Source organism: Magnolia sinica, chromosome 1, assembly GCF_029962835.1.
Source record: "Magnolia sinica isolate HGM2019 chromosome 1, MsV1, whole genome shotgun sequence".
Lineage (NCBI taxonomy): Eukaryota > Viridiplantae > Streptophyta > Magnoliopsida > Magnoliales > Magnoliaceae > Magnolia > Magnolia sinica.
The window spans coordinates 11,973,164-11,999,456 of NC_080573.1; the positions used below are offsets into that span (position 1 = coordinate 11,973,164).

General features: G+C 39.2%; 1 protein-coding gene across 1 annotated transcript; it reads right to left on the bottom strand.

Moving 5' to 3' along the window:
* Window positions 1–629: 629 nt before the first annotated feature.
* Window positions 630–7,173, bottom strand: LOC131240109 (1-acyl-sn-glycerol-3-phosphate acyltransferase-like). Its single transcript, XM_058238166.1, has 5 exons — window positions 6,631–7,173; window positions 2,444–2,593; window positions 1,915–2,013; window positions 1,509–1,601; window positions 630–1,144 (listed from the first exon to the last, which is right to left on the bottom strand). The coding sequence occupies exons 1-5, from the start codon at window positions 6,946–6,948 to the stop codon at window positions 872–874; spliced, it is 933 nt and encodes a 310-aa protein (XP_058094149.1). The 5' UTR covers window positions 6,949–7,173; the 3' UTR covers window positions 630–871.
* Between the last annotated feature and the right edge of the window lie 19,120 nt (window positions 7,174–26,293).

Genomic DNA, 26,293 nt, shown 5'->3' on the forward strand with positions numbered 1-26,293 from the left:
AGTTTTTGAAACGGATGAACGGAATGGATATGAGGAACATACATCACAGTAGGCCCCACTGTCAGAGATCCCACCCACCTCGGTGGATCCGGGGTCACACCTAATCCGCTCCCCTCGGATGCTTCTGGCCTGGGCCACTAATCTTGGGCTTTTTTCTTTTGTTTTTTTAAGTCGAATGTGGACCGTTGCCCACTGCTCTTCTTACCTCCGACTTGCAGAGACACAAATTGAAAGGTTGAGAAGTTACTATGGTTATATCAGGTAGTTTTTTTTTTAAAAAAAATTATTTTAATTATTTTAATAGTCATGGCCCATCCATCAGAGACCACTCTCATTGGACAAACGGTTTGGATTACTGAAGGGTGGGCTCATGGCCCCAGTTGGGAGGGGACCCACAACGAACAAAGGTTTCCAGACTGTTTGTGGGGCCCACCGTGCTGTGTGCATCGCATCCAATCCATTCATCAAGCAAACCCCATGTGAACTTGGAGGTTTTGAGGATTATTTTATATTGTTCCTCAGGTGTGACTCAGATGAGTATTTGATCAGCCTCAATGGACGGAGTGGATGTCATGTAGACATCATGGTGGGCCCCACAGTGGTCAACACTACAGTCAAACACGGTAGTATCGACACTATGCAACCATTCTCCTATCTACAATTTCGTCCCTTCGTTTGAAACACTGATCTATAACCGTTGAGGTGTACTCGGGTCCACTTGAATACAAATGATCAAACGGTCCATATCCAATGACTCCATGGGAACAACTGATTGTGTTATTCCCAACAGAATTTTCTGCTTATGAATAGGACAGAATTCTACCATTATTCATCACCAAATGAGAAATAATACATCTGATCATACCTGAAACTATGATTTCAAACTCTTCGTATGGCCCACCTGTCCCGACGCCGACGGTCTCTGGGGCTCTGGAAGATGCTTGACATACAACGCCTGGATCATTTCGACGTAATCTTCGATCTTGTCTGTGGTCCACTCATCGGTTTTTATCGGTGGAAGATATTTTACAGCAAGAGGTGTTGGCCTTACATGTAAGCTGCCTTTCCTCCATGCTCGGTGCGTCCCGGTCAGCACGATCGGGACGATCGGCAGCCGTGATTGCAGTGCTATGTGAACAAAGCCCTGCCATGTAACAGAAAGAACATGAAACAAGAAAGAACAGAAATGAATGAAATGTAACAAAGGAGAAATGTTAAGTAGACTCAATGTGGAAGGAGATTTGAAGATGAGAATTGCGAAATGCGTGCAGGATATCTGGGCCATTCAGGAGGTGGGGCCACTGAGAACATGCCTTGGCATAAAAGCTGGGCTGGTCCACTCATCCAGTGGATATGATGTAGATTGAACATTAGAGGTAGATTGAAAATAAGACTGCTATCATTTTTTTTCTCAGTCTGATTTTCATCTTCTTCTAGCCAGCCTAAGTTTGAGGCTAAGGCATGTGGGGCCCACCTGGGGCAATGGATGAAGTGGGTGTGATGCTTGCCTTCTTGAAGGGGAGTAATCGTCCTGTTTGGGATCGGGTACCCTCGGGAAAAATAACCAAAGATAAGTTCTTCTTGACGATCGCACGAGCCGCCTGCGGTTGGCATGGATCATGAGTTAGATATGCAGCTAAGGCTTCGTTTGGATGAACAATCAAACTGAATTGCGATAATTAGCTCAATAAAGGAGGAAATGGTCCACTATCTGTGTGGGGCCATACTCCAAATTGCAATTGTGTTACTTTCCAGTTTGACATGAAAGGAACACACCCACAATTCAAGGCGACTTCCTCATATTGAGCGATTCGTCTTTGATTGAACTGAATGTTTGCAATTTGATCCTGTCGTGCATCCAAACAGCAGCCCAAAGTGCTGGGTAAGAATCTGGGGAGAAGAATAGCATAGCACCTCTTTCATCGACTCAATTGCTGAGGTTGGATTGGAGCGGTCTATCCGGAGATGGTTTGCCAACACATAAAGCTGTCCGAACAGTGGATAGAAAATGATCTGAATAAAAACATCTCTGTTATTTCAGCAGTCTGTATTTAGAGAATGCATTGACGCTTCTCCGGAAGATAAAAATCTTATAAAATCTGAAATTTCCTTGATTAACAGTCAGTTTGAAAAGCACCCAATTGGAGTTCTGCCCAATATGTGGAAAGCGGATTCCACATTGGGTGGAATGCACTTTCTTCATCAATCGGGCTTGAGATGACAAGCGAACTCTTTTCCTGTAGTAAAGAAATGAGCGCAATAGCAATTCTACTCAAATGGGAGTTCAGTAACATCCAAACACTCCCTAAATCAAATGGGAAATGTTAATTGAATACTCCTGATGCTTCCAAACGCATTGGTAAATATTCATATTTATACAAATTTGAACATTTTGAAGGCTGATTATGATAGTTTTTAGTCCTGACCGAAATGCGTCACTTACCTCCTTCTTGGCAATTCCAACAGAACCCGTTGGAGTCAGCCACATGATGAGGAAAATGTCGATGGGAGATGCATGGTTACAGATGTAAATAGCCCTTGTGTTAGAGAACTCGGCGCCTTCTATCGTTATTGGATTCCCTAAAATCCACATCTGTAATCACAATTCACACCAAACATCATGAAAGGATGTCAAATTGCCTTATTAGAAATCAAGGAGAAATATGCCAATCGATGCAAATGAATAGGACAGAATCACGCTCCTTTCACACCAAACAGGATCGCTCCACCTGAATCTCAATTGAGAAAAAAGGGTCCAAAATGTAATTAATTTTATTAAGATTTGGAGCATAAAAACAGGAAAATGTTAACCGCCAAACATGGCAACAGTTTGCTGAGACACCCAAAACACATAGCATAATGGTTGCCTCACAATTTGGGGGTATATCCAAACAGAATCTTAAACAAGTAGCTAAAGTCAGCAGATACAATAGCAAGGTATGTGCTCATAATAAATTATTCTAAGTTTTCCAGGATAACCGAGTTCTTGGTAGATTGATATATCGATCGGTGCTTTAAACTACACAGCGTAACTTAGCCCTATGCTACACGCTGTGTAGATTACCTTACAAATTAGTTTTCATGAAAACAAAAATTAATTAATATTTTCATGATTTGTTACATTTTTCTATTTGTCAATAAAAAGTAAATCTTTTTCCACAATTTAAGTAAAATAATAAGAGTAATAGTATTAAACTAGTTCTATTGTTCTTCTTTATCTTTATAATTAATCTTTGCCCTAATTCTTTTATTATTTTAGGCTGTGTTTGGTTGCACCAGATATCATGAGATATCATGATATGTTGTGCAACTTTCATGATATCTGGTGCAACCAAGCCCAACCTTCAGAATGAATGCTATGCCATACGCTATTCGCTATTTAAAACATTGATACTGATTACTGAGCCATACAATAACTTCGAAGACATATTAAATGAATTGAAACGATATAATTACTAGGGATTTTCAATAACCCATTTGGATATGGAGAATCTGAAACATGGACATGGAAAATCCCTATGGAAGCCCAGGGAAAAGGAGAAATGCAGAGTGAAACAGTATTTCCCCTGTTTGTATTTGGCCAAAGTCACTAAGGGCCCGTTTGGATACCACCAAATAAGTAACTTTTTCTACTTACAGAAGTAGATAAGCAACTTATTTGAGATAAGTAAGTTTGGTTTATGATAAATTATAAGTAGCTTTTTTAATTTAAAGTTAGTAACTCACTTCAGTTTAATAAATAGAAATCAAGATTAGCTACTTAAGGCATAAGTAGCTTATCTTAAGTAACTTAAGATCCAAACGCCCCCTAAACTTCCTCCCCAGCCTTGGATATTTTTCATGGGTCCATGGACTTTTGCAGTGTCCAGCCACTTCTTCTCCATAGCATTCATACTTCAGTCTCTGAACATTGATATGGAAAGATTTGGATTCTGATCCCTTCCCTTCATGCCAAGAGATTCAAAAGCAAAGAGACTGAAGGAATCCCTCTATGCAATCCTCAAAGAGTCCTCAGTGGATGGGATTCGGGCTGTTTGATTTTTCGTTTCCCCCTGTAATTGGTTATAATTTGTGGTAAATAAGCATTTATTATTTACATAAGGAATTCTCTCCAGCCACTCCTACGATACCCCTACTAGTTGACAGCTAATAGCAGTATCAAGGATTGAGAACAAAAATATGTGGGACCGACCATGATGTGTGTCTGATCCATGCTGTCCAGACAGACAGTTGTGTGCTTGGTAATTCAGCCAACTAAATGAGTCTGGATGCCTTCTAATTCTCATCCTAAAGGATTACTGATGTCATGTAAATGGTGATAGTCTCTTTCCTGAATAGAGAAGCTTTTCAATTATTTTCAAAGCATTCGTCTTCATTACCTTCTATGATCTACATGAAGAAGGCCGAGTTGTGGCACTCACAAACCATCTAGTATTCGAGAGTTTAAGATACAACTCCGATCTGTCATTTGAGAAGCCTGAGAAAGCTCATGTTTATTTCCTGTGAAATCAAACTTCATCGAGACTCTTATTTCGTTAACACAGAATGCAACACTAGAACGATGGAAGACCAGGCATTTCCCTAAAATGCAAAGCTACTTAACTGAAACTTGTTAAGTTCTTCTATAAACATTTTGTAGGTTCTCTCCTAGAATTTATAAGCAAGCAAATATGCTTAACCATGAAGATAACCCAGCGCAAAAATCAGGACGGTCCACTATTCAGGTGGGCCACACATGCTAAAACATTGGATGGTTTTAACAAACTCGCCAACAGTGCAAAATGGACGTACTCATATTCATGTGAGGCCCACCTACATGGGGTGGCAAACCTCATCAAACTTGCTATCCATTAATCACAGCTTTTAAATCTGTTTCTATTGTGAGACGCTGATCAAACAATAAGTTTTTATGATTTTGTCGCTTGTATGATGGCAAATCAGGAATCCATTCTATATCCAAACATAGAATTCAATGATTTCACAGTACCAAATGAGTTCCATTAATCTTTCTAGTATTGAGAAGGACGTAGATTCAACGAAAAGATCTTTCTACTTCCCACATATGTTCTCCTTTAAGTTTGCCTATATGAGAAGAATCGCTAAACCAGTATCTATAAGAACATAAGCAGAAAAAATTCTAATCTAATTTGTAGTTATGAAAGGCAGTGTTTGTATAAAAAAATCAATTCAAATTGCAATAAAAATTTCTAATCTAGATTTGAAGTTATGAAAGGTGGTGTTTGGATATAAAATCAATTCAAATCGCAATAATTAAGGTCAACAAACTGGAAATGATTTATCTATATTATGCAATTTTTATTATTTTGTTTTAGTCCAATTTATGCTGAATGTAACAACAATTTGCGGTTGATTATTTTCTTCAAATGAAGTAGGACTAATCCAACTTTGCGCATTTCCCGGGCCACACCGATCAAGGATCCTGATCATCCAATTTGTGGCATTGGAACCATGCCATCAACGGTCCAAATTCAATAAAAAAAAATCTACAAAACTAAGATCTTGGGTCATAATTATTTTCGAAACCATGGCCCATCACGATGATGCCTATCAGATAGACGATTGAGATCAACCAAACATGAACCCATGTGGGGCCCTTCCATAATTCAAATGCAAGCAGTAGACTACAGTGCTCAAGTAATCCTGTGGACATGAACATCACAAAATGCAAGTTCTAGTTACAGCCAAAAGTTGTAAAAGCCAAACATCATGCCCCCACTTTTTGATGCATACATCCCTTTTTTTCTCCTTATCTACAGCCAGAAGTAGAAAGAAAAGAGAGCATCCATGAAAAACAGAGGAATTTCATAATCCCAGAGGATAGAACAAGCACACTACAATGGATTTTCAGCTGGATTTTCAGTTGTACAGGTGGGTTCCATGGTTCAGTGATCCGGACCGTTGTTGTGTTGGACCCCACCATGGATGTGCCATGCTCCCAAAATCTCCCCCAATTGGATAATCCTAACCACAAATGCTGGACCTTTTTCCCATTGTTGTATTTCTCTTCCCAACCATCCGTGCGATGTCCGCAGATTAGACAGGTACTATCTTCAAATCGAGGAGATTTTCAAGGAATGGACCATCCGTGATGAGTTCGAACAGACCAACGGTACGGATCACTAAACCATGGGCCCCACTTACACCATCTCAAAACCCGAGTATGATATACATGTCCTTGGGCGGACCATCATATAAACCCAAAGGCAGAAATCAGAGAATTCAACCTACAGAGAGGCACTGGATTTCTTTCAATTAATCAACATGGACCGTTGCTGTATTTCTGTTCCTGACCGTCCATTTGAATTCCACAGAATGGAACGATCCAATTTTCCAATCTATGAGATTTTCAAGGAATGGACCATCCATGGTGAGGTCAAACAGATCAACGGTCCAGATCACTAAACCACAGACCCCACCTGTACCATCTGAAAACCCGAGTACGATATATATTTCCTCGAGTGATAAATCATAAAATCCAATATCGGGAATCAGAAAATTCAAGCAAATTCCAAAAAACAGAGGAACCAAACACTCCCATCCAATCCAAGAAACCAAAAATCAAAATCCCAATCAGACAAAAACCACAAAAATTCAGAACTCTTAGGATACCAGCATCCGCCCCGTCACGTGTCCGTACACATTCCCTTGCTTGATCCTGGCAGTGGGCCACGGCACCAGGACCATCATAATCACCGTCCACACGAACGTCGTGACCATCATCGCCGTGAAACAGATCACGATCCTCACACAAGACAACACCACAGCAATCCAGCTATCATCGTCGACGTCAGCAGCGGCGTTCGGCGAACGTCCGGCGACCGATGGCGCAGCTTCCTTGGGGTGGATTCTCGGCGGGTCGTCGAGGGTGGACCGGAAGCCCGTACCGAAGCACGTGTCGAGGCTCCGATTCGTACCGGAACTCGCCATCGGAGATCGAATTCTGAGAGAATCTCAGACGAGTGTAGTCGGATTTTTCTTGAAATGGAATCGTTTTGGTTTCTGTTTTTTTTTTTCTATTTTTCGAAGAAGCTGCAACTCTACTGAAGATGTTGGGGTTTGGGCAGATATGGAATTAATTAAAAAATGAATTTCTGCTTCTTTTTTTAGAGTGAGAGGCAGACGTTGTCTGGACGATAAACGACTTTCAGTAGGGAGCGGTTCGTCTTCCAACCGCTGTTTTATCTTGTACTGGAAAATCATGCTTGATAGGTTGACCCTGTTGATTGGTAAAATATCGTTGTTGCCCTTACTTTTGCGATTACCGAAACTACCCTTGGTAGGGCGCGGATTGGGTGCTACTCCGCCTGCTCCAAGTTCGGAACGTGCAGGGACGTGAGGGCCCACTGTGATTTATGGGTTTTATCCAAACCGTCCATTCGTTTTTATACATCGTTTTAGTATATGGGACAAACAATGAATTATATTCAAGAATCAAGTGGACCACACGGTGGGGATTGAACGAACACCATTAAAAACTTCTTTAGAGCTTCAGAACTTTTGATCAATGGCGATATTTCAACTTTACCTTCATCCAGGTTTATGTGATCTTGTGAACAGGTTGGATGGAAAATAAGAATTGCCGTAGGCCTTAGGAAGGTTTGAACATGGTGGGGCCTACATAGCTTATGATCGGAGGGTCCGTGTTGAGGCAATCTGCATGGTTGCCGAAATGCACATCCATTTGTTTGATAGGCGAGAAAGGTTTTAGGATTGAATATTTAAATCCTCTAGTTATAGAAAGTTCATCTACAAAGCATTAAAAAAAGGCCAACATGCATGGCTTTGAATGAGAGAGATGCGAGGAATCCTCTTTAGATACTTATTCTTCTACTCCAATCATTCCTTTTCTTACTGTTACTTCAAAATTAAGTAGCTTCTTTAGCCTTCATTTATGAGAACTTTTGAAGTTCCTTTTTATTTTTCTTCAAACTAATGGCATCTTAGATCCGTTACCTTTTCAGTTAGATTTAATTCATGTTTACCTATATCTATATTAGTTGATTGGTCATATGCTCTAATTTTATTTGGAAAGATTTGATAAATTATTAATTAAAAAATTATTTATCTCAAAAAAATTATTTCTTCATTCATTTCAATTCAGATTGAAATAAGACCGGATTTGTATATGTGCGTGCGAGGGGTTAAAAATCTTATTTCTTCATCCATTTACTTAGAAAGTCAATTCATGACTTGGATGGGACACACTATAAACAATGGTTGAGAGTAGATACCCACCCATGAGCTATTGTTTATAGTGTGTCTGAACCACGCAGTGTATTTATTGCCTTTGGTTCACTCGAATTTACTCTTCTGTGGTCCTAAATGCTAATGGACCTAGGTTTGAGATTGGTTTTTAGTTGATTAAGTTGAATGGATTGATTGGGATTTGACTAGGATGAATGGGTTGACTAAGTTAGCTAGGTTAAATAGGTTGAGTTAAGTTGGTTGGGTTTGACCTAATCAGCTTATCAACACTGGGCGGGGTGTTTAAGATTTATTAAATGGGTAGGGTGGGCCCTACCATGTCGCCAACATTTCTTACCCAATGAGTAGGTGGGCCTAAATATTTTCACCTAGCTATCTTCATCATGTGGTCTTTTTTTTTTTTTTTTTTTTTGCATATATCAGATGTCCTACACAATAATAGGTTCCATGAGAAAATTGGGGAAGCAAGCTAAGTTAGCATGCAAACAAGTGCAGGTAATTACTTTGCTTTCTAGTAAGCGGCCTAATGAGGGAAAGTAGATTGTGTCCTACCCCCACGTGGACATACTTGGTCTAGGCAGGGAGGACTATATGGGACCCACCGTATTGTGGACATGGGATCATGGGGCGGACCACGCATACAAGTGCGATTTTCCGATGTATATGAGATGGTGTTATGTATGACTGGAGTCGTCACTGGCCAGGTACTTTGTTGGCACGGTTGAATAGACCCTATAAAAATGTCAGGAGGGTCTTAAAAATCTCAATCTTGAAATGGCTCCTTAGTATGCGACTAAGGATTCTAAGGAATCATGTTATAGAGAGAGAAGATGCTAAACACCACATCTGTCTGTACTATATACGGTCTCTACTTCACAAGATCTAACGAACTATTAAGGATTAAGATTGGTTCTTGCGTATTAAAGATGCAAAAAGTGTATGAAATGGTGTGTTAATACGCCCTCGCTATTACATAGTAGCCCGGTTCAAACAAATCCACCTTAGCTCACTGGTTGAAGCGGAATAATGACCTGTCAACCTAACCTTTTAATGGGCATGATCTAATAACTTGACAAGCCATAGAGCATACACTCAAGCATATTATGTGTAGAAACTATGAAATGGTAAATGATATGATAAGCATGGGGTTAAGAGGGGAGTGGATGTTTCCTAATGCCTATTTAAGGAATCGATGAAGTTGATAAAAGTTCGATGGTAGGATGGATGGCGGTATTGTAAGGATTAGATCGAGTGGCCTGAATTGAGGCTTTGACAACTCCGGTGGCTAAGGCTTTGGGTTAAACTAGGCTGACCTGGGTTGAACTCACTCTTATTGCTCTTTACTTTCATTGGCAAAGGGACAAGATAATTGGTGTGGTTAAGGGGCTAGGGTATGGGGTTTTTTTTTCGATATGATTTTTGATGGTTAAGGATTTATTGGATGTTTTGAAATGGGAAGGGAAGGAGACTTTTTATAGCCTCCAAGCTTAGTTTTTTTTTTTTTTTTCTAATTCCTTCAAAGTCTAAGGTTTGATGGATGAGATTCAATATTGCCACATGTCAAGATCTTTTTGGCTAGATGAGTTGGTAAAATAATAATTTTGGCCCAAAAGAGGGGTATCATAGTCTTTTTATAGTTATATGCACTTGTACCCCAAACCAAGAACAGCTCCACAAGCGTTGGACCTCTCTTGCCAAGGTAGGGCGCACGCCACGTGCAAGGCGGTAAGTAGGGTGCTGCCCAAGGCTCCCTACATCCCCTGCTTTGGCAGGTAGGAAACTGTACACGTGTGGTGGCCTTGCCTCTCTTAGTGTTATATTGTTGTTGCTTTTGGCTTATTTCGGGTATGAGCTTTTAGTTTGATTTGACTTAATAGGTTAACTAGGTGAATAAACCAGATAAGCTAATCAGGTGAATTGACTCGACGAATTAACTTGAGGTAGGACAAGGTTTTGGCCGGACTTTGACTCGATTTAACTAGGCTGAATTGAGTTGGATTGGGTTGAGGATTGGACTAAGTTTGACTATGTTGGATTAGGTTGAGGGCTCAGCTTTAGGTTTTTAGTGTTTAGGGTTAAATTAGAGTAAGGTCAAGTTCGAGCTTAGCCACTAAGTTTGGTTGTATTGAGTCAATCCAATTCAATCAGCTTAGCCACTAATTAAGTTTGGTTGTATTGAGTCAATCTAATTCAATCAGCTTCTTGACCTGAGGTAGGGTGTTTACATGTGCTTCATGGATTTTATTCACTCCATTTATCTATTCATCCATTTTTCTATATAATTTAAATGCCCACCATTGAAACCTCCTAAGAGCTCCCTGTAGGTTTTTAACGGTGGCACCATCCTCACCTTGCGGTCTGCGTAAGCTTTGGATTTGCCTCATTTTTAAAGTCATATCCTGAAATAATTTTAAAAAATGAATTAACAAAATGGATAAAAACCCATCAATTACGGTGGGCCCCACAGAGCCCAGACACAATCTGCTTCCCTAATTAGGGACTTAGCTTATTTGATACTCTGGGAGTGTGGTACATGTTATGAGGAAATATGGTCAACTTGGGCCAACGAGCATACACTCCTGTGCCACCTCACCTAGAGAAGCTAAAGTTCGCGTCTCCAAACTCAATCTTTGGCAGCGCACGTCCCCAAGCTTCCACCAATGTATCTCACAAGGACTGTCATGAAGTACCCTGGTTAGAACAGCCCCAAGGGATTAATTGCCTCGGTGAAGTTGAGGAAGTACTCATTAAGAATAGATGAGATCGACGAGAAGAGAGGCCCAACCCTCAGCTCGGAAAAACCAATAGCCTAGATGACCAATGAAGAACTTTTGAGCCCCCCATAACAATTCTTGGTCGATTAACCGATTGGTCCAGCTCCGCTTAGTGCAGCTAGGTGTTCAATTGACCGGTTCAGCTTGGCTCAGTTCAGGTCAGCATCATCCGGTTAACCAATTGGTTCATCTCAGCTCCGACACGAATAAATGAAGATTCAGTTCGGATCTTTATAATGTCCAACTTTTGTAGCCTTTAACTTCTTTATGAGTCTTGATAGCCTCCTTGGATCACTCATATATGAGTACACCTCGGACGAAATAAGAGGTCCATACCGTGTTGACATATGAAACTTCGTGCCGACCTATGACGCTTCGATCAGAGTAGTGCCAACTCACCTCAGGTATGCATGACCCCGAGGTAACCGTCAACACCATCACCTCCGCGTAACCGTTCACCGCGTGATTCCAGGGTAATTGTCCACATTCACCAATTGTGCACATCTCGCCTAATGGCTAAGGTTATGGTTGAAATTGTGGAATACTCTGTCCTACATACACTATAAATAAAAGATCTACCCACACTGAAAATGTAATGTCTCGGAAAAATCCGTACAAAGACCCGAGTACCACCACAGGCAGAAATACCTAAAGATCGTATCCCGTAGAAATTTGGACGAAAATAGTTTAAGTGCAAAACTAAATAATCGGCGGATTTAACTCGAACCACCGTTTCCACAAATGGCAAGGCCTAAAACCATTAATACCACTGACTCAACACTATATAAAAACCTAGGAGATATCCTAAGGGCCTATCGTTCTCAGGAGTACATTGAAACTCCGTATCGGACCTATAACGCACGTTGAAAGTCCGATAACGAGCCTAAATAGTATCTAGAAATGCACAACTTGAGCCCTACGTGAAGTGTGTGAGAAGAGCGAATATTTTTAGAAAACATATAGAAACTTAAGTGAATTGGGTCATTCGCTCACGCACAAAATTGAGAATTTTAGATCGTCAGTTTCTGACCAAACTTCACCCATGGGAAAAGAAAATTTTCTTGCCCATATCTATATAACTCTGGCCCCAATCAAGTAAGTGTGACCGTTGATCTGACATAAGTCTTATACGGTCAATCAGCTTATCCAATCGCACCGAAATCACATCCTGGCATAGATCCATTGTCAAGAAACTTACCCTATGGCGTAGGTGAGTAGTTGGCCTTCCTGTGAGCTCCGTTTGTCAGAAACAGTCGCCCTTTAGATATAACCTAAGTATACCAGGGCCCTGGGGCCATTTGCATCACTCTTGGGCCTATATATAGCCCTTATACCACCCCATCTCTCTCTCATACGAATTTTTCCAAACCCTAGGAGAGAGAAGAGAGAAAAGAAGAGAAAAGAGGAAGGAGATAAGAGAAATCTTTGGGAATTGCTGCAGTGGTTCTCTCCTACTACTACACATACTGATTCACCTCCCCACTTCGCTACACAATTGTTTTCGGCTACAATTTGGGTAAGAAAACCTAACCCTAGTATCGTTGTAAAAATCCAGATTAAGTAATCGACAAACTAGCTAACCTATTTCATATTTAGGTACTTGTCGTTCCATTTTCGGAACATAGAATTCGAACCGTGTCTGAATCGAGTATTCCGACGAAAGGTGCGGACTATAAACATTTATGTTATGGTTTTCAATGCTTTCAATGTTAGCTAATGATTTATGTCTGATTTGATTGCTGCCATATTATCTTAGATATGCCGCTTTCGATACAATATACATGTGTGAACTATGTTGAACAAAATATGCATCTCATGTGTTTGTTGAAATGTTTGAATGAACATGAAAATATGATTTTATATTTTCCATGTCTACTAATCTAGGATTCATCGTTATTATATGCATGCTGACCTCTCTGTATAAGCATTTACTAAAATATATGTTGTAACTAACCTAGTCTACATATTTGGTAAAGTGTAGCTTAAGTGTTTGATAAATTGTCTGAATGAGAAAAAAATGTTGATGATTTGTATTTATTAAGAGTATTAAGATAGGATTCTCAATTACCTTAATCATATATATAGTTTCTTTCATTTAATTATATTTGCCGCTATGCAATTTATGGATAAAATGCAAGTGTTTGGTGACATGTTTAGTGTGTTTGATGAAATGCCCAAATGAGGGATTTGTTTAGATTGTTTGTTAAATACTGATATGATGGTAGCTAAATTAGTCTCGCCACATTAAGTAACTCGACGAATCCGTGTCGCACGACGAGTGTCGACAGTGGTTAGGCCACAAGGGGTGCTTATGTGCTCCATATCGATTAAGTCAACGTGTGCTCGTACCAATCGAACTTACCAAACAAACCGATTAGCCTATTGTGTGTTTACCATGTATGAAATCACTGCTTGAATCTAAAGTACCACTTACTAATGTAAAAGCCCGTTTCAACCATGGTACCATAATCCGCTAAGACTCATGAGCCGGGCATGGTGGTATGGGATACCGTGGTCGAGCTGTCGGCCTACGCTGGGGTGACGAGTCTCCCCGTAGTGACCAGTGAGCAACCCAGACTCGTGAGCTGGACATGGTGGTACGGGACACTGTGTTCGAGCTGTCGGCTTACGCTGATGTGATGAGCCTCCCTATAGTGATCGTGAGTATAAACTTCAAATTTGCTTATCGACTGCTTTTCATCATGGATGATGCCCTACAACTTGCTATCGTATGTGATTAACTAGGATTGACGACCTTAGATGGATCCTTCGGTTTGGGTTAATGATATAAATGGAGGTACCATAGCTTCTCGAACCTGCTGTGTGAATAAACTTAATTAAGTACTTGGCTAACACAGTCATGCATCGCATTGCATTAGTTATGATGTGTTTTTTGCGAGGAAGGTGTACTTTAGAGAGTGTTGTCATATGCAAAATTGGTTGTCGGAGTTGTTTGTGAGGGAGCTTTATGCGAGGGCATACATCATTACCTGCATTAACAAGAGTAGCTAGGAAGTAATTGTTGTATTGTTTTATCATTACTGCTTAATTAACTTGATAACATGTTAACCTTTGCCTTATAGTACCACTGAGTTGATCACTCACTCCCACCCTGGGATGGTGTTTTAAAACACTAACTAGACTCTGTTGTAGATGCAGGTGATGGGGAAGTCTATGCAGCGGAGTTGGACTTCATAGATGAGGAGGAAGAATTCTCCTACGTTCAGCTCTCAGGCTGGTGTATGTAGACCTCGTGCTGATTTGATGGGATTATAGGGACATATGGATTAGTTGGACACTTTACATTTTGATATTTTGTCTAATTTGAAATAATACATGTATATATTCGGTCCGGTTACATAATCATACTTTGGAAGTTGTGAAACACTTACCTGTTCAAATATATATGTTTTAGTCTTCCGCTTGCTTGATTTAATTATATTTGGAGTATGATATGCTATTTTGGTATAATCTCACTCATGTTTAACTCATTAATATGAACGAAATCTGAACATCATTATCCATGTTGCATAAGTGATGTGTTGGATCTCGGGAGTAGAGCTTTGCTCGACCCTCAAAATTCGGGGCGTTATAGAAAAAGTACGCAGAATCTCTCGCCCTAAACCGTTTAACAAGACCAGACCCAGATTTCTATCTTGACTTTGGTATTGAAGGGTCCCCTGTTCTAGCCAAGGTCTTCTTTGTTCTTCTCATATGCAGGTGCTCAAAGGTTTGAAGATGGCAGTCTAAATTCTTGCATCAACATTACATATGATATGTCGTCACTTAAAGTATACTATTAGAAAGTACGAATGTATATAAATATAAATATAAACTTACATAATGAATAAAAGAACCCCCATGTTTAAAAGTTACAGTCCCAATATCATTTTAATGGAATAATCCTAGCCTTACACTCGTGGACGGTTACTTATTGAAACAGGGCCATTGGATGCTTTTGATTTAAACATCCCATATCAACAGATCCATTGGTTTGACGATTAACTAAATGTAACCTTGGTTGATGATGCATGCGAATAGACACACCTAATTTTGACAGTTTATCTTGATTCACTTGTACGCCATGTATGCATTTTCTAATCAAATTCTATCTGCTTGCGTATCATCTATCACACCATGCAAGAGTATCCAAGTTTTATCTTCTAATTAATATTTGCTAAGAACCATGGTTATCAAATTTAACAAATGTAATCTAGTGAGCCAATTCTATAAAAAATGGTGCATGTGTTTTCCATACTCATTCAGTGGATGGCCCACCTCTTACAGAATCACTTTAATTGGATGGTCCTGATCACTTCTCTTGTGGGATTGTTTGGGTGGTCTAGATTGGGTAGGGAAGGTGTTATATGTATGCACCCAACGTGCCCCACGCACATATGAGGCCAACGACCCACATGGGGAGCAGCGGTCAAGCAGGGTCTGTTGAAATTTAGTAGTTTTTTGAAAAAATTCAAAATTTCAAAACTTCGGGATTTTGCCACCAAAATGCTTTTCCAAAAATTTTAAATTCAAAAAGTGCGTTGTGTGCTTTGTCTCACATCAGAAATGGTTGAAATTCTTTTGTGGTTTATATGTGGACTTGTGAAGAGTATTCTTACTTGGTGTTTTGGATGTGGAGATGCTCGGGTTGGGTTACACACTGGAACACACGCACGCGCGTGCTTGGACGTGAACGAGGGCGTGGGCAGTGTGGCTGTAGTGGCGCTAGTTGGCGCACTTTGCACTTCGCACGTATCGTAAAGTAGTCGCTCCCTCATGAGACGGTGCGATCGTAGTGCGAAAGGTCTGGTCAGTGCCTGTGTGCGGTGAGGTCTGAAATGGTCTAGGTTTTATAGGAGACTGAGAATGGTTAGATCATAAATCCAAAGCGTTCATCAATTTCTGAAAATGGCTCTCTACCTTGAAAGCCACAAAGGTCCGAAAACGGATAGACCATGATGATCCAATGGTCAGATCCTTTGATCCGACGACTAGAAACGGCTGGAGTTAATGATCAACGATCAGAAACGTTTTCCAAACGTTCTGAACCATTGATAGCTTCCTAGCAACGGTCCACTACCTGATGCCTATATAAATTGGACCATTCCAGTCCAAAAACCAATCAATTCTAACAGATCTCTCCTCATCCATTAGATCTTTCAGATAAAGATATAATATCGTTATCACCGATAATATCGCTGATAACTAGAAATGCAGGGAAAAAGAGGGAAACATGGGGAAAACGATGAAATTTTTTAGTAAAACTTCAAGACATGCCTAAATACACATATTAACATATTTAGGAATAAAAAATTACAAAAAGAATACATTACATAATAAGTTTTCATTTAATGGGACCCAAAAAGCATGCGATGCCATAAAAAATCACTTTAATAGCAACCAAAATGTGTTTATATATTTATAAATGTAACTGGCATACAATAATTAAGACATGTAAAAGTAAATGAACTCGAAGACGCCAAATCAAGGATGGATTGGATTATCCTATCAATGTGGTTTTTGCATGATAGAGATGTACATGTGTCAAAATCTAATGCAATCTAAAATGTGTTTTCTCTTCATTAAGATCTGTGTGACCTGATCACGAGGTTGGATGGCAAAAAAAAAAAAGCAACAACATTACAATGGCCGAATGAAGTTTTTAATGGTGGGCATTTAATCACCACTGTTTCCCTTAGTGTGGTTCACTTGAGATGCAGATCTGTCTCATTTTGGACTCATGCCTTAAAAATTATCTATCAAAATAAATTGACAACATTGATAAAATATTTATCATTATGATGGCCCCACAGAACATGGACCCATCAATCCACGGATCCAAACAAGTCACACGTGCGCACCATATAAATTAGTACGCTTATCGTACTGAGTCAACTATGTGGGGCCAATAAGTTTTGGAGCAAGCTAATATTTATGTTTTCCCTTCATCTAGGTCTATTAGACCTTATGAACAAATTGGATGGAAAATAAACATCATGATGGGCCCCAGGAAAGCTTCAACGGTGGATATCATTCCCACCACAACTTCCTGTGGTGTGGACCACTTGAGCCTTATATCTGGCTACATTTTGGGCTCATTCCCTAGAATAACATATCAAAATGGATGGACGGTGTAGATAAAACAAATATATCATGGTGGGCCTTATAAAGCCCTGATAAGACCATCCATCTCTAGGTTCCAGATCTGTGCCATGGTCCATTTTTCCAGAAGCAAAGTTATTGTGAGAACTTTTTGAGAACTCATCATATGTGATGTGAGTTCAAAATCTAAATGGTCTAAGTGATGCAACACTCTATGAAGCCTCTATAGTTCAACTTTTGCTTTCATCTAAGACTTCAGTAGGCCATTATAAAAGAAAACATTTTTCTCCCTTGATTTGTATCTTTCTTTGATATGGCCCACTAGAGTTTTAGATCATGGTAAAATTTGGTCCCTGCGAGTTGTATGGGACGTTGCATCACATGAACCATTCAAATTAGAGGCCCATTACACGTGTGAAAAGATGCCTACATGCCTTGTGTAGCTGTGCCCGATAAGAAAAGGACGTGGATTAGTTATGACAGGTTGAGTAGCGAGACATGCTGTTGAAGTGACGTCACCGAGTTACGTGGGTCCTATCATGATGTATGTGTTGTATCCACACCGTCCATCCATTTGGAGAGAACATTTTAGGGCATGATCCAAAGAATTAGGTGGATCTAAAATGATAATGGACCCCACCACCGAAAACAGTGGAGTGAGTTACACCCACCGTTGAAACCTTCCTAAGGTCCACTGTGATGTTTATTTGAGATCCAATCTGTTCATAAGTTAACACAAACATTAAATAAGGTAAAACACAAATATCATCTTCATTGAAAACTTTTGTGGCCATTAGAAATTTTTAATAGTGGGCGTCACTCTCTCCACTTTTTTCCGTGGTGGGGTCCACTCGAGCTTTGGATCTGAATCATTTATTGGCTCATGACCTAAAATGGTCTCTCAAAATGGATGGACGGTGTGGATACAAAACATACATCATGGTGGGACCCACAAAACTTGGTGACGTCACTTCAGTAGCGAGTTAGTAGCGTATCCGCGCCCGATAAAAAAGGGCTCCGAACCCTTTTTTATTCAAGAGACCCTAAAACCCTTGAAATCTTCCCCAAATCTCCGGATTTCTCTGGATTTTTTTTTTCTGCATTTCCTTCGTAAATCAATTCCGTTTTCAAGTAACAATCTAATAGAATTTTTTTTTTTTTTTAAAAGGGAATTGAGATTTTCTTTACAGTAGTAACCTACGAATGGCGAGCTTCGATTCAAATGACCCATCAAATGCAGCTTCCAGTCAGGGCAATCTATTCTACAGGTGCGGAAATCCACCCTATTGAAAGTTTCCCTCTCTCTCCCTCTCCTTTTTTTTTTTTTTTTTCCTGATTTTTTCGAAATATTTCTTCCGACGTGTTTCGTATCATTGGACTGCGACGATATTGCGAACACTGCTAACAACTGGACTTTTCAAAAAAATCAATAAAATTGTCGAAAAATTGGCGATATTAGGAAGAGAAATGAAAATAGGGAGTTTCAGTGCCACAACTCTAGCGATATCGAAATTATCGGCGATAATTCGATAATATCGCCGATAATTTAAACACTGATCTCAACACACCATCTCTCCCATCAGATCAGATACAATCTGAATCTCCATTTTAGAATACTATGAACAACTCTACTGTCTGAGTCTGCCAATATAGATCTGTTGCGTTCAAACTGTTCCATAGTAGACCCATCGTGATTGCCGCATGCTGGATCCAGATAAGGCTTGTCTTATCTTGGAAGTAATTCGCCTATAAACCATCAGTAGTTGATAAGGGGGTGAATCACGCTTTAAGAACAACGTAATTTTTTACGTGATTTAGCCTAGTGAAGAAAATTTTCACATTTTATTTTTGGTTCTGGTGTATCCACAAAACAATTTTCTAACAGGGTCTCTGTGGTCGCTTGGGTATAGGATTTAACATCACCAAAGACTTCTAATCGGGTCATTAAGGTATGAACATTTACTTTAATAATAATATTTTTAATAAATGTATTAAATAATAAGAATGATAGATAGGATGAACAGAATTAGCTGACATGAAAAGTGTTTCGAGGCATTACATCTGCAGTGAGGCCCATCATATCAACAGTCCAGATCACCCATGCATCAGAACATGGTGCATCAATGGCTGGCAATGAATATCGGATTACCTGACATCCGACCCAAGAAATCGGATTCAGATACGGACCATTTAGTCATTACCCGAATTCTACTCAGGTCGGACGCGGTTATTACGGTATTTGACCGTGTAGGGTACTACCCGTGACGCTTTCTTTCAAGCATTTTGAATTTGACCGCTATTTAGGAAGTGGATTGCGTACTGAGTAATCTGTGGGGCCACTATGGATCTATTTGTATTATCCAATCCGTTCATACGTTTTTAAATATCATTTCAGGACATTACCATAAAATTGAAGCATATCCAACATTGAAGTGGACCACACCAAAGGAAATAATAGGAATAATGATGTCCACCATTGAACTTTCCTACGGCTTAATATGATGTTTATTTGCCATCCAACCTGTTCATAAGTTCACAAATATATGGAAGAAGTGAAAACACAAATATAAGCTTGATCCAAAACTTCTATGACCCCCAAGAAATTTTCAATGGTAAGTGTAAAATTCATACTTTTTTCCTATAGTGTGGTCCAACTGAGCCTTGGATATTGTATAATTTTAGGTTCATGGACTAAATTGATCTCGTAAAATGGATGGAAGGCTTGGATAAAAGACATAAATTAGGGTGGGCCCTACAGAGTTTACTCATTACCCTTACTCAGTACGCAAATCTCTTCGAGCTATTTAAAGTATCATACGACTGGTTAGGTGATCTATTTCTCTCAATTTAGTCACAATCGAAATTATAAATTTGAGCCGGCGTAACTGGCTTATGCATGCGGGGAGCGGCCCGACTGCTAATTTGGGTTAATGACACAATTTTTATGAAATCCACACTGTCCATCATGTGTACCACCCCATATGAGGTCTTCATCCAAAAATTCAGACCGTTACAAGACTAAGGGAGGCCTCACCATGGAAAAAAAGTGTAAAATAATGTCTTAAAACATATAAATTCACATTTTGTGATCCGCCTGAGTTTTTAAACAGTGTAAATTTTATGTCTCCCCTTAATCCTGGCGATAGGATTCAGATGAATGTATTGGATGAAACATAACAACTACAGTGGGTCCCACATCAACTAATGTTTGGCTTCCCATTTTCCTTATGGTGTGCCCGACCTGAGGTTCAGATGGCTATGATTTTTGTTTCAAGCAATGAAAATGAGGCAGCGAACCTTATGGACGGGGTGGATCTAATGATTTTGTCCTTCCACGTGGCGCTCGGCTAGCGGTAGGTCGACTCGCCCTTGAACGCCTACGCGAGCTACCGCGGCGCAGTTCTTATAAAATACCGGGCGATATACGATACTAGGGCAGCGTATGATACTTGATAAGCAGACATCCAGAAATTGTACACGTGGCATATATTTTCTCAAAATGAATCGATTACATTGTGGAAATCACTGTATTTAAGATACATTCTTGAAATTAGATTGTTTAACCTATGCTACAATCTGATTTATGAATACTTATTTGTTGAAATTAAGACCGTTGGATTTCTTTTGATTCAACGGTCCAGTAAATCTTCACCAATATCATAGTCAAATTATCAAATAAGCGCCGATGAGACATAATATGTACAGTTTAATCTGAGTAATTATACGTTTTTTTTTTGTTTTTTTTTTTTGTCAAAATTTAAGCAATTTCTAAGTGCCTGCGTATCGTCCATCGTTCTCCGCCAGAGTATTCAAAGTTTTCCCGTCATTCATAGGGTTTTAGAAGCACGTGACATTACGTGACCTAGCTTTGCACACCATACACGTGTTTTCAGCATTGGTAAGTGGAGCGTTGGCTCCTTTGACTTTTGAGTTTTGAGAAAAAAGATCATCCATGACCGACATAAGTAGATGAACGACTCTGATTGCTGCATTACTCTGCCACGTGTGCTGGGTAGAGAGATAGCTGTACCACGCTTCCGTTCCACCGTATCCAACTTATCGCCTACGGAAAATTAAAGGGAGCGGAATACGTGCGGCCCTTACCGTGGGGCCCACATTGATGTATGTATTCTATATCCACGCCGTCCATCATTTGTTACAGATTATTTTAACGGATGATATAAAAAATGAAATAAATTTAACTCTCAAGTGGACCATACCAAAGAAAAAGTGGTGATTTACCATTAAAAATTTATTGTAGGCCACAAAACTTTTGGATCAATCATATATTTGTTTTTTTTTCTTTTATCTGATTTTAGTGATATTATCAACAGTTTGGATGGAAAATAAACATTAAGAAAACGTTACGGTAGACTCTAAGAATTTTTTAATGGTGAAACGTGTTCAATCACAATTTTTTCTTATACTATGGTACACCTGATATTTGGAACTGCTTTATTTTTTATATAATGAACTAAAAGTATCTGGAAAAACATATGGATGGAGTGGATATAGAATACATACATCAAGGTGGGCCCCACATCAAGGGCTGCACCGTCTTGGGTGAGGCCGGGGACGTACGTAAACTACTCGCAACAAGGTCGAAAATATTCGAATCCTGCTCAGACAGGTTGTCTTCTTGTTAGATTGCGTAGATAGCCTCTTATCCGATAGTCCGACGGATTAGGAAAAGAAATGTATATGCATAGATCCAATGGCTATGTACCTGTGGCATTTACGTCTATAAATCGAGACTTTCCGTAGCATGGACACTACTACAATGAGACATATGATAAATAAGAGTAATCTGACCATCCAAATCTCTCCTTTGTTTGTTTAATACGAAATTCTTTTCTGTTTTCATTTCAAACATCTATAAAGGCTATTGATCTGAATTTTATGATATTTTATACTTTTTATTGAGAATATACGGTTTGGATTGAGAGATAGTAAGCTATTTGCACAAATATTGCGTGTATACGTACGGATTTTTATAGTCCCCCAGAGTATCAATTTATTCATTATTATTGACTTTCGCGTTGATTTGTTAGAGCTTTGCCAAGCCCACACGCGTGTATAGGGTAGCCAACGTACACTCTATTATATGTGCCAGCATCGTAAAAAAGTACAAAATCTAAGCCGTCAATCAGGTGGCTCGATTGTTTAGATTTTTTCTCCAAACAAAGAAATCTGAGCCGTTCATCATTTAAGCCACAATATTGGAAAAATTTGTACGGGCTAAAAACTTCTGACAAGGTTTTTTCTCAGCCTTGTAAATATAGAAACGATGGCCCATGCGACGAGTATATCACCCCGATTAATGGACATAATAGACCTTACATATGAGTCCAAGTCTTTTTTATATATAAAAAAATTTGTCTAAGTACATGACAATATTTGATAAGACGACATGCTGCCATTTGAGATAGGCACGCAAAGCATGCTTGTACATCACTTTCAACGCACAATCGAATTAAATTCTATCATTCTAATAGGTATAATAAAAAATCTTGCCGTATCATCTTAACACTAAAGCAGCTGGTGGTGGGGAATCCGTGTTCGTCAAAACATGTATGGCACTGGTGGGACTTAGCTTTCAATACCTGTGCCGTTGATGCGATGTAATGTTGTCACTGGCTGCTGATGAGATGGTTGTGATCTTCCACTCAATGCAAGTTTTGAGCTGTGAGCTCTCTACGTACAAAGATCACAGTTGGGATCACTTGATAAGTGGTCTAATCAAGTGGTAGACTGAGTGGAAATACGGCTAACAGTAGGGGGTGCACTAACAAGCTTCAAAAAAAAAAGTGGCCTGATGTCATTGAAATTGGCAGAATTAATGTTCTGCTATAGAAATAAAAATCAGGATAACTCACCACCTACTCTAAAAGTTCAAATTGATAAAGTGTAGTTACTTATAGGGGTGTACAAGAACTAACCTAGCTCAGTTAGCTCGCTCAACTCGACTCGAAAAAGCTCGATTCGAAGCTGAGTTCGAGCTGATTTTTTGAGCTCAAAACTGAGTTCGAACAGGCCCAAGCTCAACTCGACTCGGATTGAATCCAGCTCGAATTGAACTCGGATCGAACCAGTTCGGTGACTTGTTTACTTTGCCATTGATGTTGCTCACCAAGTGTTTGATAAAATGACTCAATGAAGTGTGGCCGGTGGCAAGGAAGGTATATACATGAAACAAATATCCTTTTTTTCTTGATTTTTCTTAGTTTTTATGTTGCTTAGAAGGTGTTTGATAAATACATGTAAAACCATTGCTTCTGTTTAACAAACAGTGGAATTTTGAAGGTATAGTCTAGGTATTTGTGGAAATGCCTCAATGGTGAACTTGGCCTGAGCTGGCCCAAGCTGCTGGTCGAACCGAGCCGAGCTGACCAATCAAGCTCAAGGACCGAGCCAAGCTGAGTTCAAGCTGAGGTCAGCCAGTGGTTGAGCTGAGTAAAGTTGAGTCCAGTTCGACTTAGTTCGACTTCATGTACACCCCTAGGGCCCATTTGGCCGGGCGGATTGGAAGGCATTGGAAGGGATTGGAAGTTAAATCCTGGGATTGACTGAGCGTGCCAAACAGACTGGGTGATCTAATCCCAATCCCATGCATCTTAAGACAATCCACTGACAACATTATCATTACCTTTAAATCCCATCCAATCCACCCTAATCTGTTCAAATTTGCTTAGGACGTGTTTGGTTCGAGGGATTGAAAGGAATGGGAAGGTTTAATCTCGGGATTGGCTGGGCTTGACAAACAGACACAATATAGCAATCCCAGGATATAGCAATCCCATGGATCTTAAGACAATCCACGGACAACACCATCACTACCTAGAAACGCATGCCATCCACCCTAATACCATTCAATCCCTTCCAATCCACCCGCCCAAACGGGCCCCTAGTCACTTATTTTATACTGAACTCTCACTGGAGTTCATAGTAACAAATAGCAAAGTCACTCTCTTCTATATATGAATGTTTCGGTGCATCTAAGGGAAGGTTATGTAACGTGTGCCAACTTTGTCAACTGAGGCAACCCAATGGCCGACTGTTTTTTCTACAGTTAACTCGGGTGTGGGCCACCTGATGGATGTATGATCCTGACTTTTCTCACCCAATTATGCTAAACGTGGGCCCAACCTTTTCGGTGGCTGAGATGTCGTACGTGCATGAAACGTTACACCAGTGAGACTGGACGGACGGACGGTCACGATGTGATCATTTCTCTACTTTTTGTAAGGGATGTCAAATCAATCAAATCATGGAAACCAAAGCGCAAAGTTGTTGCCGCCAACGAGGAAAATAGATGTGTATCACGTGCATGCTTTTGTAATGACTAGAGGTTGTTTGTTAATCTGATGTATTACACGTGTACGGTATCAAATCGGTTAAAGTGTTATGCCCAAAATATTAGGTGGGCCAGATATGTATGGCTTGGATCTTCCATCTATTGGATTCGATTACTTGGGTGAAAATGCTTGCATGCGTGACTTTCCTGCATAGGCTTATTTGGAATACGGATTAATTAAATAGTATTGAATTGCAAGAGAAAATTAACACTTTATTATATAATGATTATATATATAAAAATACCAAGGATTATTATTATTATTATTATTATCATCCAATCAAACATTCCCGATCCCTACTTCTGGTTGATATCCGGTGAGTACTGCCATATTGAACGTCAGTTCGGAAATTGACGGTTTTAATTTATGGGCCCACATCATGAGAAACAGAGGTCGTAAAAGTTCCGCCAAAATTTTTTTTCTTCCCTAAGCTTATAAAATTGTTTATTTCTTATTTAACCTTCTTCTTCTCTTTTTTTTAATCTACACAGACTTACATACTCTAAACATACTTGTGCACTCACACTACAACGGGTGCTCGAACCCATGACCTTATTTTGAAACTCTTATTAGTCTACCATTGAGCTATAGGGTCATAGGGTATTTGTTATCTAACTTGCTCTTAAAGTTATTGAAACGTGGATAAGAAGAAAATGCAAATATTAGTTTGATTTAAAACATAAAGCTTTTGGGCTCTAATATGTTTTTAATGATAGGTGTTTAATTTCTATTATTTCCTGTAATGTGCTCCACTCAAGCTTTGGATTTGCCTCTTTCTAGTTCAGCTAGTAGAATGAGAATGGACAGTATGGATAAGCCATATACATCACAGAGAGCCCCACATGAAAGAGCCCTGCTTCGGACATTTCAAAACAAATAAAGATTGTTTGACATCTATCTCATTAATGGCCTTCAATGATATAATGTAACAAATGAGGATTATGCAGGATAAAGTGAAAAAGCATAAGATATGATTGCCAGTATTCGTGGTATCTAAAATATGGACCATCCATAATTGAACTACTGAGATTGATGGTTCCTTTTAAAATAGTTATCATGCCACTTGTATAGTTGATCAACGAACTTTCATGAATTAATTGTATGTATATCATTATCACCATCACCATCATCATTTAAGCTTTATCCTAGTTAATTTTAGTGGGCTCCATGAATTCTTTATGCCAATTCACTTTATCAATTGCTAGAGCTTTAATTAAACTATGAGTTATTGAGTCTTTTCTTACTAACCCCATCTACCTCTTTATGGATGTTTCCATTGCCATTTCAGAGCCTCAACTTACATAATCATAAAAGGTATAGATTTTAATCTTTATTGTACATGATCAAACCATCTCAATCTACTTTTCCTTTATTATTGTATATTAGTGTTACTTCTAAGTTCCCTCGAATGAATTTATTTCTAATTATATCATTTCTTACCTTGCGACTCATTTATTTCAACATTCTTTTTTTAGCTACACTCATTTTTATGAACATGTTGTCTTTTAACTGCCTAACAATTTATCCCATTAAGTATGGTAATATATATTACTATGTTATAAAATTTTCTTTTCAATTTGAGTGTCACACAACAGTCACATGAAACTTCGGGGGTACATCTCTATTTCTTGCACCCAACTTGAATTCAATGGGTAACATTATTTTCAATAACGCCACTCTCAAGAATTGTTGACCCAAGGTATTAAAATTGATTATTTTGAAAACTTCTTTGTCAATATAATTAATTAATTGCTTATTTCCATTTATATTATTACTAAACTATCATTCTACATGCTCTATTTTATTTTCACTAATTTTAAATCATTTAAATTCTAA

What these genes read in the sequence shown, in the direction of transcription:
- LOC131240109 (XM_058238166.1), bottom strand. Translation starts at nt 6,948, where the DNA reads ATGGCGAGTTCCGGTACGAATCGGAGCCTCGACACGTGCTTCGGTACG. An exon ending in TTGGAATTGCCAAGAAGGAG is followed by an intron (nt 2,014 to 2,443) that starts GTAAGTGACGCA and finishes GTTTTTATTCAG; the next exon opens with ATCATTTTCTATCCACTGTT. An exon ending in GATTACTCCCCTTCAAGAAG is followed by an intron (nt 1,145 to 1,508) that starts GCAAGCATCACA and finishes GTTACATGGCAG; the next exon opens with GGCTTTGTTCACATAGCACT.